General features: G+C 32.8%; 1 protein-coding gene across 3 annotated transcripts in view; it reads left to right on the forward strand.

Moving 5' to 3' along the window:
- Positions 1-18,570, forward strand: part of LOC123013245 (neuroligin-4, X-linked-like) — a 105,393-nt gene that overhangs the window by 47,636 nt on the left and 39,187 nt on the right. The window contains exon 1 of one of the 3 annotated variants that reach the window (XM_044411670.1): positions 6,470-6,640. The exons of 1 other annotated variant lie outside the window; for it this stretch is intronic. In XM_044411670.1, coding sequence (XP_044267605.1) covers positions 6,628-6,640 — 13 coding nt within the window. In that variant the 5' untranslated portion in view covers positions 6,470-6,627. Of the gene's footprint in view, positions 1-6,469; positions 6,766-18,570 lie in introns of those variants that run through there. One more of the 3 variants, XM_044411669.1, reaches the window with a different exon arrangement.

Genomic DNA, 18,570 nt, shown 5'->3' on the forward strand with positions numbered 1-18,570 from the left:
TAATTTCTTTAAAAAGAAGAATACAATATTAAGAAATCTTTAAGACACAACAACAAAAAGAAGAAAAAAAAACTTTTGATCAGTTTTTTGCTGTTTCAAAAATTGGAAACTTGAACAAATAGAAAACTGTTACTTATGTATGAGAGTAAAGTTACAAAAATTAAAAATCACTACTTCAATGATTTTATAATTGTTTCAAAAATAAGAATAAAATACTGAAAAATCTTTAAGACACAATAATAAAAAGAAGAAGAAACTAAACTCTTGATCAGTTTTTTGCCATTTCAAAGATGGTAAACCTGAAACGAATTGCGAGTTGTTGTTTATGAATGAGTAAAGTTTAAAAAAAATGTTTATTCTTCGGGGATATTGATGAGCATTGCCCGTCCCCCGACGGTTGTTTCGGTGTTTGGCTGCCATTTTCGCGTCCAGCCATTGATGATTTACGTATCGAATAAAACAAGCAAGAAATTGTATACGAGCAGTGCTCTCGAACGGACATAAATTCACTGAACGTTTCCGTGGTAGAGATCGCCGTTTGAGGAATAAAGTTTTATAAAAGTGAGATGCAAATTCAAATATACGATCTCCATCGGAATTTTATACGAGATAGATATATGGACTTGGCAAAAAATATACATCTGTTTACCATTTGGCCGAAATATCGACGTCTGTATTTGAGCGAAAAATTTATCGTTGAGGCATTGTTTATTTTCCTCTTGCATGATCGATAGTTGCAGCATTAGCCTGCGAGACATTCTCAGCATTTCCGCCAATTAAATTGTGCGGAAGTGTCGGTTTAAGTCCTCGTCTGTTGTAAGCATATTCGGAGAGTTGAACCAAAAATGGGATTAGAAGTAATTAGAAGTAAATGCTTCTTCTCGAGACAAATCTAAACAAGCAGATTCCTTGTAACATTCGAATCTCGAGGGCTTCTCAAATATAATGTCGCAAAGGAGCTTCTATCTCGAACGACTCCATTTTACTCCAAGCAACTCCTCGGCTGGAGTATATTAATATTGCGCGATGCACACTCGAGCGGATGATTTGTTTCTATTCCCCCCATAACGTCTTCCTAAACCTTACCAACAGACATGTGGTTGCAATTTTTCACTAATCGACAACAAGTTTACATCCAGCAACGATTAATTAACCAAACGATTAAAAACAAACTTCAAACGTTTAACCACTCAGGAAAAACTTGAATTTTTGCTTTTCTTGTACATATTTTAGTTACAATAACGGTGCACGTTTGCAACGGTTTTTATTAAAGTTGGGAGAATCAAACAGAAACAAAGTAAATTTCGCCGTTCCAGGCCTGATTCTATATCATAATTTAGCTTTAGACGAGGTTATTTTACATAGTTGGAAAAGATTTATTTTTCTTTTCGCATTATTCAGCTCCCGTTGGAAGTTTGCTCGTTTTAATTATCGCCCAGAGGTACGAATATAAAATAAAATATTGGTCACTAAGCAAGAGGCTGAATTTTCCAATTTTATAGGCGACGACTTTTCATATTTTTAATGGGTGGTGCATAATCAAAAAATTAGTATAACTTGCGGGACTTGAGAACAATTACACGAAAAAACGATTTATTTTTTTATTTTTGCTGAATTTAGTGTATTTATTTAGTAATTTTGTATAGTACAAAGAAAAAGTAAATAAATAACAGTAAAACAATACAAAAGTGGTTAATGTATGTATACAATAAAATAGTGTAAAGAAAATAGTTCATGTACAAAGTTAGAAAATGCTTCAAGTTGTTGAGTTTTAAAAAATAATAAACTAATTAATTTAAAAAAAATGAAATAATTAAAAAATGACTTTTATTTGAAAATTTGCATGAATTTTTTACTTTTAATTAAAGCATTTAATTTCAGATGAGTAAAATTAGGGTATGCAAAGGCTGAATGGTTTAAAAAATTAGGCAGTATTGTTTCTTGATTTTTTTACAATTTTTTAATAATATCAAAGAATTTTTTTTTATTATTTCAATTTTTTTTATGCAAAATTAAAAAAAAATTGTCTTAATTTGAGGAAGATTACACAATGTTCAGAAACATTTAATTCTTTTAATTCTTGTAAAACTTTGATCAATCGGTCCGAGAAAACAGTTTGTTAGATTGATTAAAAAATTTGCAAAGCTATTGAGGATACATTAATAAGTTGTAAAAAAATCTAGACACATTAGTTTCGTCATCAATGTTTGTGAATACGTGATAGATTCATTAAAACAACAAAATAAGTTGCTGTTGTTTTTTCCTTTTCTTTAAATCCCTGTTGAGAGTAGAATTTTTTTCAAGAGATTATAAAAACATCTTATAGGAAATTTATTTAAGTTTCTGAAACTATTCTTACATTTTTTATGCGGTCATGGGTTGCTAAAACTTTTTTTTTATTATTTTATTATTATTTCTTTGTATTGCGTAATAACCGTAATTCAGAATTTTTTTTGCTAAAAAATCTCAAGACTAACAACTTGAAGTTTCAAAATGGATTTTTTTTTAATTCAAATACGATTACTTTTTATTGGGTACAGTCTTTCAAAAATTACCAAAAAATTGAAAAAATTTTTGAGATGGTAAAACTTTTTCCAACAGCTTAATTTTGAATTATTTTGGAAAATTAAAAAAACAAAATAGAATAACATAAACGAGGAATATGCTCCATTTTCTCGAAGGGGAAAATAGAATAATACAAAATTTGTGACATCTTTGACTTTAAAAGTGATTTTAAAGAATGCAACGTTATTAAAAAAAGATTGGAGCTGTCTGACACGAGACTAATTTCAGTACTGAATTTAGTACTGAAACTGCGCGCCAAATTTAGTATCGAAATTAGTTGAAGTTACTAGGACACGTAAGTACTGAAATAAGTCTATGAACATGCGCGTTGATCTTGCTAAAGAACGAAAGGACTGTCAGTTGTCAATTTTAAGCACGGACAATAATATACCGGGAGATTCAATTCCCTAGTCCTGAAAAAATGTTACAGATATTTCACCTGAAAGTATTCTTAAATGAGTTATATAAAATTTAAAGCCAAGTTTAACATTTGCGAATAATTCTCTTTAATTAAAAAGATCGTAAAACGTTAGATTTACAACAAATACAATCAAGGGGTTGTAGAGAATAAAATAATTGAAGAGAATGTTCAAGAGATTTTTATCTCCAACCGTTTTTGATCGTTGAAATAGGGTAAATGGAATTGCAGTTTAATGTCTGGTATTAAAAAAACTACATTAGTTAGCTTTAAAAAATAAATATTTTGGAGTTCTGTTATGTAACATGTATTTGAAACTCCATTTAATTGATGAAACTATTTAAAAAATGTTAAGGGACCTTAGTTAATTCAGCATTTATTGATTTAGCATTACTTTAAAATTTGTGATATTTTGTTATATTTATTTATTCTTTGTTACATTTTTCATATTTTAGTTGACAAATTCTGCAAAATTACTCTTTTATTTTACAAAATCGGTTCATTAAATTAAAAATTAGATATTAAAGTAAGTAATTAATAGAAAATGCATTTTAAAGGTAAACTATTGATTTGAAAGCAATAACAAATAATAACAGATTTTCTGCAATAAATTGTTGATTTTTAAAATTTATAATATTGTGGGGGACTTAATACGTTTTTTTTTTATAACAGGGCGTGGTAGCATAAACACAATTTCAAAAAATTACCCTTGAACATTTTTCTAGTTTTAGACAAAATCTCGTAAAGCGTCTTAGTTATAATATTTCTGTTTTTACATTCAAATATTTTAAATTTACGCTTTTTGTTAATGCATGCTTTCATCCAAGAAATTAGAACAGGCTCTATTTTCTTGCATCCAAGCTAACTAAAATTGCGCGCGCAATTTCAGTACTGAAATTAGTCTCGTGTCAGACAGCTCTTAGAATAAACACGAAATTCTAAATATTATTAATACTTAATATTATTATTTTTTTTTCACCTTAAGCAAAAGTAAATTATTTTCAATGTGTGCATCTGCCCCGATGTAGTTGACGGCCGTGACCCGAACGTGGCCCTACCGCTAATTTTTTCTGAAAATTGCTCTCTTGTATGTTATCCTCGGCGTTTTTTCGTCCATCAAGTTTATTGGTGTTGTGTGTGATGAGTTTACTAATAACCGGGAAGAAAGCATCCTAATTCCATCGCCGTCTGGCTCTTGGACGTTAATTGGGGAAGAATCCTCGTCGCCAATAAATTGCGTTTGTCGTTTCTAATATCCCGATGATAAATGTCCTTCGATCGATACGTTAGTGTAATCTCCCATTACCCAGTCAATTTCGCGATAGGCAAATCAAATATAGCAACACCCAGGTGACGAATTGAAAGTTGTCATTCGGTCGGAACATATCAAACAGTGGGAGACAAACAGACAGTTAAGCTGTCAGTAGGTCTGTTCAATTGAATTATCCTTCGCAGATGTATTTGCCTAGCATTTAGCCGAGTAAACACAGAAACGCTCAATAAGTCGGAGAAAGGTTGTGTCAGCCGGAGACGGAAGCGAGGATTCTTTTTGTTAAAGCCTAATTCGATTTCGGATACGCAAAGTTAAAAATAAACTCCATTAATTATTGGAGCTAAGAGCCCAATCAATAATACAGTGTCCGATCACGATTTATAACGTTACAAATCTGGATAAGTGCGCCGACCAACCGAGATAATGAAGACATTATTGGGGAATTAGTGCGGAATGGGAGCTTCCAACCGGCAAGCCCCGAATATATAATTCCAACTCAATTGTTTACTTTACTAGAATTTGCTCATTTTTACTAGTCGATGGCTGAAATGGACGTCGGCGACGCCAGGCCTGGCCCAAATTGAAATGCACTCTTTTATTGATTTAAGGACGACCTAAGAAAAGTCGTAATGGATCGACTTGCACGAGAACTTTTTGAAAATTAAATCAGAAACGTTAGAGAAAACTAAAAACATTCTTTTTCTAAAAATATTTTTTTCGAAGTGTTATAGCGCACTCAGTCACCCCAAACACGCCCAACGCAGTGTTACGTCCATGGTTTAGAGATGGGCACGTCTAGAGTTTTGCCATTTATACTCAAGGATGCCGAATTTGAATTGATAAAATGATTGAAAAAATTTTCTTAAAACATTGAATGCAAATATCTTGAAAAGTAAACATTGTTAAATTTGAATTGAAAAAAAATAACTACTTTATTTTTTATTTTTAAAATATACACTTTAAGCTGAGATGTGTGAGGGGTGACACGATATGGTTATCTTAAGTTTGAAAAACCCACCCCTAAAGTGTTTTTTTATACAATGCAACTTTTGATATGTCATGCTGTGGAGTTATGAGTGAAAAAGAGAGTCCTATTGATTTGAGATTTTTTGGTGAACAAAACCAAGATATCTAAATTATTAATGTAGGGTTTTAGGCTAGAACATTTTAACATGTAGCAACGTGTACAACGTGTAATTTTACGTTTAGAATACCATGTTTCAAGCGTTTATGCGACAAAAAGTTGTTCGATCATTTTTACGATAGGTACAACCCCGTTCTGTTTCTCAACCCTATAAAGTTTTATACACGACATTTCTAAGTATTTCAGAACATTTCGGCATTTTTCTAAGTTTCTTAGACCTCTAACCTCTAAGAGTGCATTTGGTTTAATTTGGAAGTATTTTGATTTTTTGCTCACAATCGGATATAATGACTATGCTTATAGCCAATAATATTTACTTTAATTAATAATTAATAAACAATTAATAATTGACCTATCTTGACAGAGGCAGAGAGTTAGAGAACTGTAATACGAAGATGGAACCAATTGCATTTGGAATTAGAAAACTAACTCACAGGAACAAAGATATTACGGGCTGAAACTTTAACATTACTATTTGTTATTCTATTTAATAAATAAAAATTTTCTTTGTGTTTGATATTTAAAGTACTTCACAAAACAATAAATAAAGAAAGAACATAAAAGTGAACAATATTTTTTTTCTATCAAGGAAGAGCATTTTTTCTTAGAGCTTAAGTTTTTAAAATTTATAAAAGCTTTGAGAATGGTCAACTAAGCAAAGTAAATGTGCAATATTTGTGATGTTATAACTGCTTTTATAAATAAAAAAACTTAAGCTGTAAGCAAGCAAAAATGTGCTTCTCTGATAGAAATTCTTTTTTTTTTTGCTTTTTACTTCATTTTTTTAATAAAAGCAAATTTTTTGTATATTTTTATTCAGCATTACGCTGTGTCGTATCTGCGCTTTTTCGTTTTCATGGTAGGACGGGCAATTTGAGGTGAACTCGTCTTTTGCTCTCCTTGGAGAAATATCGCAGCAAAATAGATAACTGTGCGAATCTGTATACGAATGAAACCGGTTACCAAGTGCGAGTCATGATATTTGATTCGGTTTCTTTGCGAGTGGAGTGTAGTGAATCGAATGCGATTTCTGCGACACTCATCTTTCATGTTTGCAGTTATTATTTTATTCGAGTCTGAGCGCGGAGCGCATTTCCTTCAATAATTCACTATTGTCTCCTCGTAGCTCGTCCCGGGTGTTATCAGAGCAGAAGCAAAGTTTCTGAATTAATAAATCGCATCCCAGTGTTGATTTAGATCATCGATTTGCATGAGAAAGGTGACGGAATGAATCTGTTAAGTAAGTGAATTAAAAAGTGGCACAATGTAGTGTAGTAGAAATGTTGGTAATTCGTTTCGGTTGTTCTTTTAACGACTGTGGAATGAACATCCTCGCTCGTGCATGTGGTCAAAGAGTCGTTCGAAGTAAGTAAATGTCGGCTAATGATACTAATTCGAGCTTGTACACACTTCAAAGTAATTTCCATTCCGCCTTTCACGCCGGATATAATTTTAATAGCAGACGTCGTTCCGGCGGAAATAAAACAACCATTGTTGAAGCACCAACACGAAACGGCCTAAATTAAACATGAAAGATTTCAATGAAAGTGCACGTGAAGGCGATCCGCTAATAATACATGCCGTATCTTCCTACTTGTGGCTTTCAGGAGAGCGCCTGTTAATATTTGAACAGCTCTCGAGACTCAACCTACTTCATAACCTGCGAATGCTCTTTTCCGAGGCGACTCCCGCATTAAATTAGCGCACAACTTTCTCATTTCCGGACCAAAAGCCGGGATTGATTGGGGGGCAAGGAACCGATTCCTCTGCACATGCAGGAAAAATACGATGGATGAGACACTCGAAGCTTTAGTGTCGATAGCGAAACGGCTTTCAAAGCTCACAAGCAACGAAATTTCATTGTCGAATTCATTCCGGTCGCATTTTCGTCAAAACTAAGCCGGCCATCAACAACAAGAAGCGGGGAATTGGATTGGAGCGCATTAAGCGGGAGGGATTTTTACAAAGAATGACGCTATTAAAGGGCAAATCACCAAACAGGGTTTGATGTAATAAACACCCGGCATACAAGACAAATCAATGTGTTAATATATCTACCAAATATGAATAAATAAAAATGCTTAATTTTTTTTATTTCACAAGTTATTTATCTACCAATAAGTTTATTATTATACCTACCAAAAAATTATGAAAACGATTTTAAAAATTTACACAGATTGGCAGTTGCCGACTTTTTTGTTTTATTTTATTTTAATTGAGACTTAGAAATGGCAAGGAAAAAGAAAATCGTGTTTTTAATATTCCAATTTAAATAAATACAGACAAAAGTAAAAAATACTAGATGTCACACAGAGGTGCTTCATTACCAAGGCAAAATTTAGCAAAAAGTCCAGGTACGATGAAGCAGCAATTACCAAGATTTGTATACAATTTTATTCATAATCCTCCTTCTTAAAGAACAGAAAGCCAATAAATATTTATCAAATTGTGAAAAATTTTACATGTAACAATTTGGTTGAGAAGTGGTCATCTTCTTATCAGTTTTCGGGTTGGGAAATGGCACTTTCCTAACTTGAACTGCCATATTACATATCAACTGATAAGGAAGTGACAACTTTCCAACCTGACCCTGATATTTTAGATATATCAGTTGTTAAATGAACTTAAAATGTTATATTTTTCAACTTTTTACATGCAAGGTAATTTACTTATTACTTTATGATTTTGAATAAGCAATAATATCTTGTTTAAAATAAATATATTCAAATATTTCTTAGAAAAATTAAAAACATTTCTAAAACAATTTTAAATTTTACTGCAAATTTTAGATTTTGCTTTTAATTTATTGAAAACTTACCACTTTAGATTTAGAATTTGAAGATTGCAAGGTGTTGGCAAAAGTGTAAATCCCTTTTACTACTAAAATTTTATTTTTACTTTTAAAATGACATTATTGACATTTAGCAATGTTGCTTCTTTTTTGTCACTTTCTTGAGTTTTTTACTGCTTCAACTGGAGAGGTACATTGTAGATCACAGCATTTGACATTTTGCACTACTAACTGCACTAGTTAAATAAATAACCACTTTTGAAAATATCAATACTGGCATATGACGTTTGTTAGGATTTCAATACTTGCAAAGCGTCCTAATTGTTTTGTTCATTGTTGTTGCTCTTTACTCTCGTCTGACTACGTTTGCGGATAAAATAGAATGTATATGTTATTTGTTTTATCTTACTTCTCAAAACTTAAAAAGGTTTGTTTGCTTTTTTAATTAATTAACTTTTTTTAAGACGTGAATCAAAAAATCTAGATTTATTGTAAAAGTAGAAGAAGTATTTGTGTTTTCTCTTAAGCGATACAAAGAGGCTCAAAGCTAATTGGTGTGGTTGGTTTCTGCTCCAATTTTCTTTATTTTGTTAATCAGATTTAATCCATAATATTTCTAGGTTATCAGTAGTGCCTTATTGGGAAAGTTGCGAATTAATTGTAGTCAAGGAAGGGTAAAGTGGTCCGCTCGGGGCGTTTTTACCGTCTTGCTAATCATCCACTTAAAACTTGACGAAAATTCCACATTTCACTCGGCATTAGGTGTATTATGCAGTTCAAAAGGAAGCACGTCGTTTTAATTTCTTACATCCTTTGAAAGTTTTTAGCGATAAGCGTACTTTTCTAGCTAGATTACAAAGACTACATTACATTTCTAATTGTGCGAAAAACAGCGATTGTTCCTTCCGTTTCTCTTAGAAATTTGCAAGTGAAATGATAGCAAAACCGATCGAAAAAATTGCGGCGCAGAATAATCGCGCTAATCGAGTTTATGCTATGACCAATTAGCTACAGTCTTCCAAGGTTTTGAAGCCTAACCGTATTTTAGCGCGACTAAAAGTTTAAACTCAAATTGACTGCTTGCGAATTAAATTTCGGCCTGCGGCGCAAGTTGGGAGGGCGGGACGTCATTACAACTGTTCATTTCTCTCTGATAAACTCGGGAATGTTCCTTCCTGATTTTCAGCCTCTTGCACTAAATGCTGATTACGATCGTTATTTTAATCCGTGTCGTTATGGCGAATTCATTCACCAGACGCTCGGTTCGCACCTACAACCCCCGCTTGATGCACTCCACCGGAAGTGCAGACGTCGGCGATAAGAGGCGTGCGACAAACCACTCCGGCTTTCATTAATACTGAACCAAATCTGGGAGACTATTGATTAAATTCCTACACTTTTATTCCGGGCCGATTTGCATATTCCGGATTTTTAGTCTTACATTGCCAAGTGGAGATAATTATTCCGGCCGGGAGAACGCTGATAAATGAGAAATCGATAGCAGATGTAATGAATAAATAATAAATAATCGCGACAACGACTAAACTAACACTCCAAAACACGCTTTAAATAAATTCGAAACGTTTCCTCTTTAACCGGATTTCAGCTTCCGTTAATTTGTTTTGGGACCAGCACTATCCAAGTTCGTTCGCAATTAGAACTTGATTGAGACTACATCTGACACAAACTTACCAGTAATTGCTTCAATAACTCTTCTAGTTCACCCAAAAGTGATGAAAATGTAAAAAAAAATATTTTCCTAGGCAGTGGCGCAACCAGAGATAGAGTTTCGGGGGTGTGGATGGGGGGGGGGGGAGGCTTTACTAGCACATTAATGTAAATGATGCTTTAAAGCTTTGGTGCTCTTTTCTTTTACATTTATTTGAATTATTAGTAATAAAAATAATTAATAATTTTTTATTTTTATTACAAAACTTACCTTTTCTTTAGATTTATTTTAACTTATCTTTTGTTTACTTAAACACTGTTAACTTTTTACACTATGAACACTTTTGTAGATACATGTTTTAAAGTTCGCGCTCTTATACGCCCGCCATCTTGTGTAAAGCTTATTCAAGTAATATGCGCTTTGTGTTCTTATGCTCTCTCTCTCTTTCTAATTATACTTATTAGAACATGTGCACATGTTTTAAACTTTGCGCTTTTATGCGCCCGCCATCTGTTATTGATAAATTGAGTTAGTATTTGAATTTGAATTTACCGGGGACCGAACCCGGACCTACCTGCTGGAAAGCGGGACCATATGCCGCTAGGCCACCATGCCGCCGGTCAGTTTCAATGTTTTAATTCAATATATTCATACATTTTACACAAAATTTTTCAAAAATTTATTCCTTGCATTTTGTCAACGTTTTTGTACTTTTCTAAGTCTCTTGAACCCCCAAGGTGGAAATAATCCAATTTTGAAATTTTTAATTGTTTCGATTTTGTCGAAGTAGGTACTGAGCGATTTTTGGTACCCGAAGCGCTTTATTGGAATTGTTATTTTTTTGTTTTGTACTGTTGGAAAGAAAATTTATTTTTTTATTATACAGGATGTCCGGAAAGTCGCGCATCTCCGTGACACTGAATCATCGGGCGGTGCCCTAGACAACAAGAAAATTGTAAAAAAATCTGTCTATAAAAAATTCAAAGTTATGAGAGTTTAAATTTTGTACTTTGACTTTATTTCTGATGGAATAATAATTTTCCAAGTTTTTTTGCTACAGGCTATTAGAAAAGTTAACAAAGAAGCTGTATCCTAAATTGTAACTCTGTTTAGTGTTATTACTGACTTTTATTGTCAAAATTTTTGTATCTTTACTAAATAATTATGAAAAAACATATACAAGATTATCAGTATCATTAAATAGACATAAAAATGTCAAATGTCAGAGAATAAATGTCGAAATTTTTTTGACAGATAGAATTTTTTAAACATTTTTTTAGTACTCTGGGAGACTAACCTACGCCCTTTCAAGGAGGTGCACGACTTTCCGGACAACCTGTGGATGAAAAAGAAAATTGTCCTACGTTAAATAGTTATCGAGAAAATTGCGAATAAGTTCAAAAATATCCAAAATATTAATTCAACTATAACTTCTAAACGATCAAGAATTTTGAAGTTTTCTGGACGCCAACCGATTTCTGGGAACATCTTGCATATGTTTGCATAAACATTATAACCTTTTAAGGTAAGTTTTGCCGCAATTTACAAAATGAAAAAACTAAAAATACGAAAATAATTTTATACAAAATTCGAATGTTTAATGTGCTTGTTTCTAAAATATAATTTTAGTTTTATTACCACTACAAAATAATTTTGCCTGATGTTGTTTTGGAAAGGGGTTTAACTCTCAAAACTCCCTCCTTGCTGCGCCACTGTTTCTAGGTAATGTTTATTAGATTAGAAATGCAACTTAAAATTGAATTTGAAATTACTTTCGAGGTCTTGCAACTCAATCCCAGTTTTTAGTTTCTTGTTATTTCGCTGTTTCGTGTTAACCTTTAGCAAATCGTTTCGTTATTGATATAAATAATAAACTCGTCGAATGTACAATTTTCGAATCGAAGTCAAATAAGTCAGTATCTGGCTCGTATCGTTCCCCTGTTTAGATTTGATTGATGCAGACTTTATTGGTGGAACGCTGAAACGTGGTTGTTTCAAAGGCTCTTGCTTGGATATTTGATGAAATTACTTAGCCGCGATTGCATACTAGGTTTGAATAACTGTTTGCTCTGCAATACGTCAATAAGTGCATTTATTCTTCGTGTTTCAGCAATAATAGAGTAATTACAGTAACGTTTGCAAATTATACAAGCGATCGATACGTTTCAGAGCTTGCGTTACGTAAGCCCAGACGACTGTCAATCCCTCTTTTCTCTGATTATGACATCCGATCGTTCAAAAACCGGCTGAAACAGAGGGATTACTTCAATCCCATTATCTCGGTAAATAAACACGATAGTATGACGTTTCACAATGCAAATTTGATGGCGTGGAGTCGCGAAGACGGACCAAAAATTCCATTTCCTGAGTTTCTCGAGTTGCATTAGCGCTTCATTTAAGACATAAAGTATGAATAATCGCCGAGAACTATTTTAGTTCGTTGAATTGATTCGAGTGATGCATTAGTCTTGGCAAAAGAGCACCTTGAAGCTGGGTCAGGATTGTTTGCTTATCAGTCGGAGGATCCTTAATATTCAAATTTATTGTTCCTTTTGCCAAAGCTGCGATTTTTAACTACAAAATAATCACAAGATGAATGTAGATTTGATTCAAGCTCCCTTTCTACACCATTTCCAATCACAAACTTTGATTGATTCTCGAGTGTTCACCTATCGAAATTACGTTTTTCACCGCTTTTATTTATTTTCGCTTCCGACCAATTTAAAAGTATAATCCGACGATGTGCCGGTCTTATTGTAAAGGACTACCGCTTCCGATACAATAAAAATCCACTAATAAATATCCTCAGTGAATGCAGAACGGAAGCTCTAGCGCTGCGCATTGTTATTCCGGTCGTACCTGCGACAGAGTATACGTCAGGGACGATGTCATAATGTACCAGATTACGGGCCATTTTTCCTTGCCAAACTGCCATAAAACCTAATTGTCCTCGGTATTAATCCGGGAAAAGCCTTCCTCTGTCACCTAAAGACGCGTTTACTTTCACATACAGGGCGTTCCGGGTAAACTCCTTATTAGAAGTACAAGGATATTTATTTAAAACTTTGTATGTAGCCATAATCGGTTAGATCTTGCTTCATAAAAATATTTTCAAATTGGCAGTATATCCGCTTATACCGGAAGTGGGTGCAAGCAGCATCAAGAGTCACACGAACGCAGTTAAAAGGAAAGAAAACTTTACTGAGTTAACTTATCGTATACTAATATCATTTTGCTAAGACCTACTAAAAATTTTATTACTTTTAAGTTAAATGCGGTATTGTTAAGAGTAAACCAGAGGGTAAACAAATCATAAATTAGTGGAACCCACCCGGACCCTGAAACAGGTCAGTTTTTAACAGGGCCGGATTACTTACTTTCTTTTTGTCTAAAATACTTGAAATATTTTAATAGTTTTTGATGTAGTCAAGTATTTTAAGAAATTTAAAAAAGCCAGGTGGTTATTAACAAGTTATTATTAAATAAAGCAGATTTTTTTTAATAATAGCTTGGTAAAACTCTACCACTACTTTGGTTTTAAATACGGTCCTGTTTTATTCTGGTGGGTGTAGCAACACTTGGAAAGGAACGTGCCATTTATGGAGGGTTACAAATTCAAGCCATTGTTTGGTTAATCTCTTATAATGCGTCATAAAATTTTTAGTAGATCTTAGGAAAATGATTTTTCTATAATTGCGTTGTTTTTTTGGACTATTAAGTAGTTTTTATTCTATTACGATACAATTTTACTAAAATGTTATGTTATACTGGTTTTGAAAACGATGTGAAACTTTGTTGAATCTTTTTAGAATCGAAAACTAAATAATTACTCTAATAACTTACTTTTGAGTTACTCGTACTTAAAAGTATCAATATGTAGTGACAGAGACTATTGGGTCTAACTAAAATGTTCTAACTAAGGTTCGGATTATATGCACGAAAAATTCGTAAAATATGCTCCTATATATGCACGTATTTTCACAAAAATATGCACAAAATATTAAGAAATATGCTCCAATAAATGCATCGAAATGCAAAACGTTTAACAATAAAAAATCAAAGTTGGGATAAATTTTTATCCTCGAGTACACTACACTGTATTTTCGGCTTCTTGCACTGCACACGACGAACGAAAGAGAATAAATAAATTGGTTTTGCCTAGAAATTAAGTCTTTCTAAGAAATCTGTAAAATTTTGTTTTTAAAATAAGAATATATTACTTTAATTTATATTAATTATTATTTTTTGGAAACAAATGATTTAAAAAAAAACGCTTGTTTTGATACCTTATAAAACGAATTTAAAACGGAAACACTCAGCAGGATACTAATTTTTTTGAGACTGGCTTACGAATTACCGGTTGTTTTCTCTTTAAAATATTCTGTAATCGGATCATTTTTCTTAAACTATACAATTTTAAACTTGAACTGAAATTTTTAATCGGAAATTTGTGATTTGAAGAAAATATACACAATTATGCAATATTTCCTAAAATATGCACGAAGTTGCCAAAATATGCAAAATATGCATTTTTTATTTGGCTTATTTTAATCAAAAAAGATTAGACTTGCATATAATCCGAGCCTTAGTTATAACTTTATGGTGAAAAATAAAGTCAGAATAACGTTTTTGCTATATCATTTTTCGTACTTAAAGTGTGGTACCTAGTTAAGGTGTACCTAGTCAAATAACATTTTCTGTGTCATTTTAGTCTTTAAAGAATACTTTGTTTTTAAATTTACTGTTTAACAATTAATTAGTAAAATTGACTTTATGGTATGGTATGGTTATTTTCTGTAGTAACGATTACTTTTTCTTAAGTAATTTTTTCTCCAAACATACTTTTACGAACAATAAGTAATAAAAAAAAGTGAAAAAAGCAATAACGACTACAAAGTTCACTAAATTTGCACTAAATGTGCAAAAAAATAGTAGTTACTTTATTATGTTTTTTTTTTTAGAATAACTTAAATATAAGGTATAAATGAAACTATTGGCAAATAGAAGCACAAAAATAGCTTTAAAAAGTTTCAAAACGCAACTTTAATATCTTAAAAAAATATTGTTTTTTGTTTAGAGATTATTATTTTAAGTGCGCGTCTGTTTTGTACAAGTTTCTTCAAAATGAGAAAGCTCTTTTTGTTTTTGTTTTGTTTTGTTTTTGTTTTTAACATTTAGATATCTTTTCGAATAGAATTTGCTTATACATGTATTTAGTAGGTAATTATACTTGGTAGGTGGTTTTTAAACTGTACTGTAGGACATTGTACCTGACAGAACTAATTCTGAGAGCGAGACAAAAACATGACTATGGAATTTTATAAAAAAATAAAATAAAAACGAATAAAACACTTTCCATCAAATAAATTTGTAGTAATTGTACAGTATATGAAACGTAATGTAGGTAGTTGAATATAGTGAGAAACCAGTATTGGATGTTTCTCACTTTGGAAAAATCTACAAATTTATTTCGTTATAATTACGTAATTAATAATCTATCGTAGCAATTTACTTTAAACTTCTAAAAAAAGTAATCTAAATACGACTTAAAAATAAAAAAAATTATGAAGATGTTGATTTTTGAAGAGAAAGATGCGAATTCAAAAATATTCAAAAAAGTCTAAATATTTTGAGAACGGTTAAACTTAGGTATAGAGAAAACTGACAAAAACTGTCTCAAAATCACTCCAGTAATCTAAAAACACAATAATGACTATACACACAGTTTTAGATAAATGTCATTGTTAAAACTCCTAATACTTCTTATGTGGAATTTGGCCGGAGCACCCTGTATACCACACAACTGTAACTGAAGACAACTTTCGCTATGATTGATTAAGCGCTGTCGATTTGTTTGAACCCTGAACCTTCTCGAAAACTGTTCTTTTCTGTATTTGTGGGCTGTTTCGTGTAAGCCCTCGCGTCTAGGTAAGAATACAAATTACCGCAAATATTTCACCTGTGTGTATGTGGAGAAAATCGCAGTGTGGGATGACAGCTATATTTTATGATTATTCTGTTGTCGGAGTGTATTCCGGTGACGTACGATTCTTTTTCAGCTCGGATGAGATGTATTTAACGTCACATTTTTTCATTATTGCGAGTTTCTTTGTAATTACGTGAAGAAAAACCCACTTTATTAAACACCAGCCGTGATAAATCGGGGCCGTATTGTCTGGTGGAGATAACGAGAGCTGGTCTTTTCGTACGAAAATGGTAGGGTTGTGTCTAATGAGGGGATCACCTGGCGACCCTTGACCTCACCGGACCCACGTCACTATCGACCGGGGCCTTCGGGCTACCCTTCTAAGCCCCGCAAGTTTCTTCAAATCCCAATCATAAATACGGCAACGTTTGAGGGACAATGGCAACGCCTTGTGGGTGAATTTAATCAGAAATTTTCTCTTTTATGTATGAAAATGGTAATTAAAGTTTGGCAGTAAATCGTGTAAAGTGTTTAACTAAAGTTGAGCAAAGCTGACGTGATGTTACCTCTATCTAGTTAGCTTCAGTTAGTTATCAACATGTGTACTTAGTAGTTTCAATCCGATCAAATTTTAGTTCAAAGTACATAGCTTGATTTTTTGTTGTTTGGTAATTTGTTGGGGGAAAAACAATTGATGATCGATTCGTGGCACACAGGGAAAATCGGACAATGATTACGAGTCGGGTCACTATTTTCTCATCTCCAGGACCTAATTAATTTCCTAGGGGTCGTAATTTCTACGCTTTTAAGTCGAATATCGATCTTGACATATTTAAAAAGTCTACGTAACCAGATGGAAATATGAATATTGAACAGACATTAATAAAACTTCTGCCAGAGCCATTTATCCTCGTACCACTCGACTTCCAGCTCGGAGAACATATTGAAAAGTAATCAATCACGTGGAGGAATCGGCCAAAGTTTGCAAATATTGAAAATAAAGTCAATAAAGTCTAATAAAAACTCGGCGGATTGTCAATCGGACAGTTGTTAACACGTCGCCAAACACCCAAAAACTGGTTCTTGTGATGGGCGTCCCTCTAACCTAAACAAATGAAAATTACGATCCACGTGTTTCAATAGATGTCAGAATCGGTTTTGTAGACACATCAATTATCTGTCCCTCTGTCCATTCAGCTCATTAGTCCATTGTTCATCCACATTGATTTTATTAGCCACGATCCCGGCCTTAACTGTGCCCTATATAATTACCCTCACTGAAAAATTTATCATTCGGTAAACATCTGTTGAACGCGTGTTTTTCCAACAAAGCTAGCCGTAATTTATCCCAGATCAGCGCTCGCCGACCAATCGTATTTCTTCATTTCAGCGAAATGCAATAAGGTGCAACGCCTGAAACTTATGATAAATGCGGCCGATTATTGCGGATTATTTCCTCGTTTCAATTTACACAATGAACTGCGGATTTGAGTCACGCTGGCCCGGTTCAAGGCTTCTATTCCGGACCCAAAAGTGGGTATTTTGGCGTTTGTGTGAGAAGAACCACACCTGGAACTAATAACTACAGACGGCGAGGATGTTCTATTCGTTATTAGGTGTGAGACACAAGTAACGCGAGTTCCCCATTTATGTGGCAACGCGAAAGCTGCGACAACGGCATTATACTCGTAAAAGCGCACTTAATAGAAATTATTACATCATACAAACTCGGGTTATTTACCTTAAAGCATTTCTTGCGACGCAAACGAACTGCGACACCAAAAATTCGATTACCACTCCGAGACCCCATTCAAAAAAACTCCAAATTAAGACTACAACTAAAATTTTTGATTCCAAATGTAACAAAATTGTAAAAAATGTAAAAGCAAAAATTAGAACATTCTTTTAAGTGTGAAATTAACACTTGCCATCAAATATGAAATTCAATTTTCTCTATTTATATTGAAAATCGAGAATGATGTACAAGTTGGTGGAATTACGTGAAAATTTGGAATTATCTAAAAGTACATATTCGGAAGTATTTGGAATTACTTAGAATTATTGTTTGAATTTTTTTGGCATTCTTAGAAACTTCATCTTGGAAATTTTCAAGCGAATGCGCATTCATTTACTACAAGGTGTCCCATCTAAGTCTTTCGAATCTAATTTCAAATGTAGAGTATTTAGTTAGGAAGAGATTAATAACGCATTATTAAATTAAAACATCCCTAGCCTTTAAAATGGATTTTAACTTGTTTTAAAACAAGTAAAATTACTTAAAATTTATATCCAATTGTTATAATCCCTAACAAAAAATGCTATAAAGAAATATTTGTTTTTGAAACAGGTTCTGCTTACAAAAAAAAAAGAATGATATTGTGTATTAGAAATAGTTGAAGATGCACAAAAAAAAAACATGGGCGGTTATAAAAAAAGAACGATATACCGAATTTTGGTTACCGTTGGATATCGAGCGACAAAGTCATTGTTATTTAACATTTATTGTCTCTCTAACTTAAAAAGTTAATTTAGGAACTGCATTTTTTGGACTAACCAATTCAATACAACAAAAGATTCTCGAAGGTACTATACCATTGACATCAATGGTTCTAAAAGTTCTAAAGGTGTTCTTACTTAATTTACCAGAGATTTTCAGCGTTGAACAAAATGCTACTTGGAGCCGTTAAACTATAGCTTTAGAGTTAACTTTGATGAAATTAAAAAAAAAATAGGTTAACATTTTAGACGTATTTCTGTTGATTCAGACGAATGGTTTACTTATTT

The sequence above is a fragment of the Tribolium madens genome, unplaced genomic scaffold (genome assembly GCF_015345945.1).
Source record: "Tribolium madens isolate multiple individuals breed KSU strain unplaced genomic scaffold, Tmad_KSU_1.1 Scaffold_96;HRSCAF=242;Tcas5.2_LG5, whole genome shotgun sequence".
Taxonomy (NCBI): Eukaryota; Metazoa; Arthropoda; class Insecta; order Coleoptera; family Tenebrionidae; genus Tribolium; species Tribolium madens.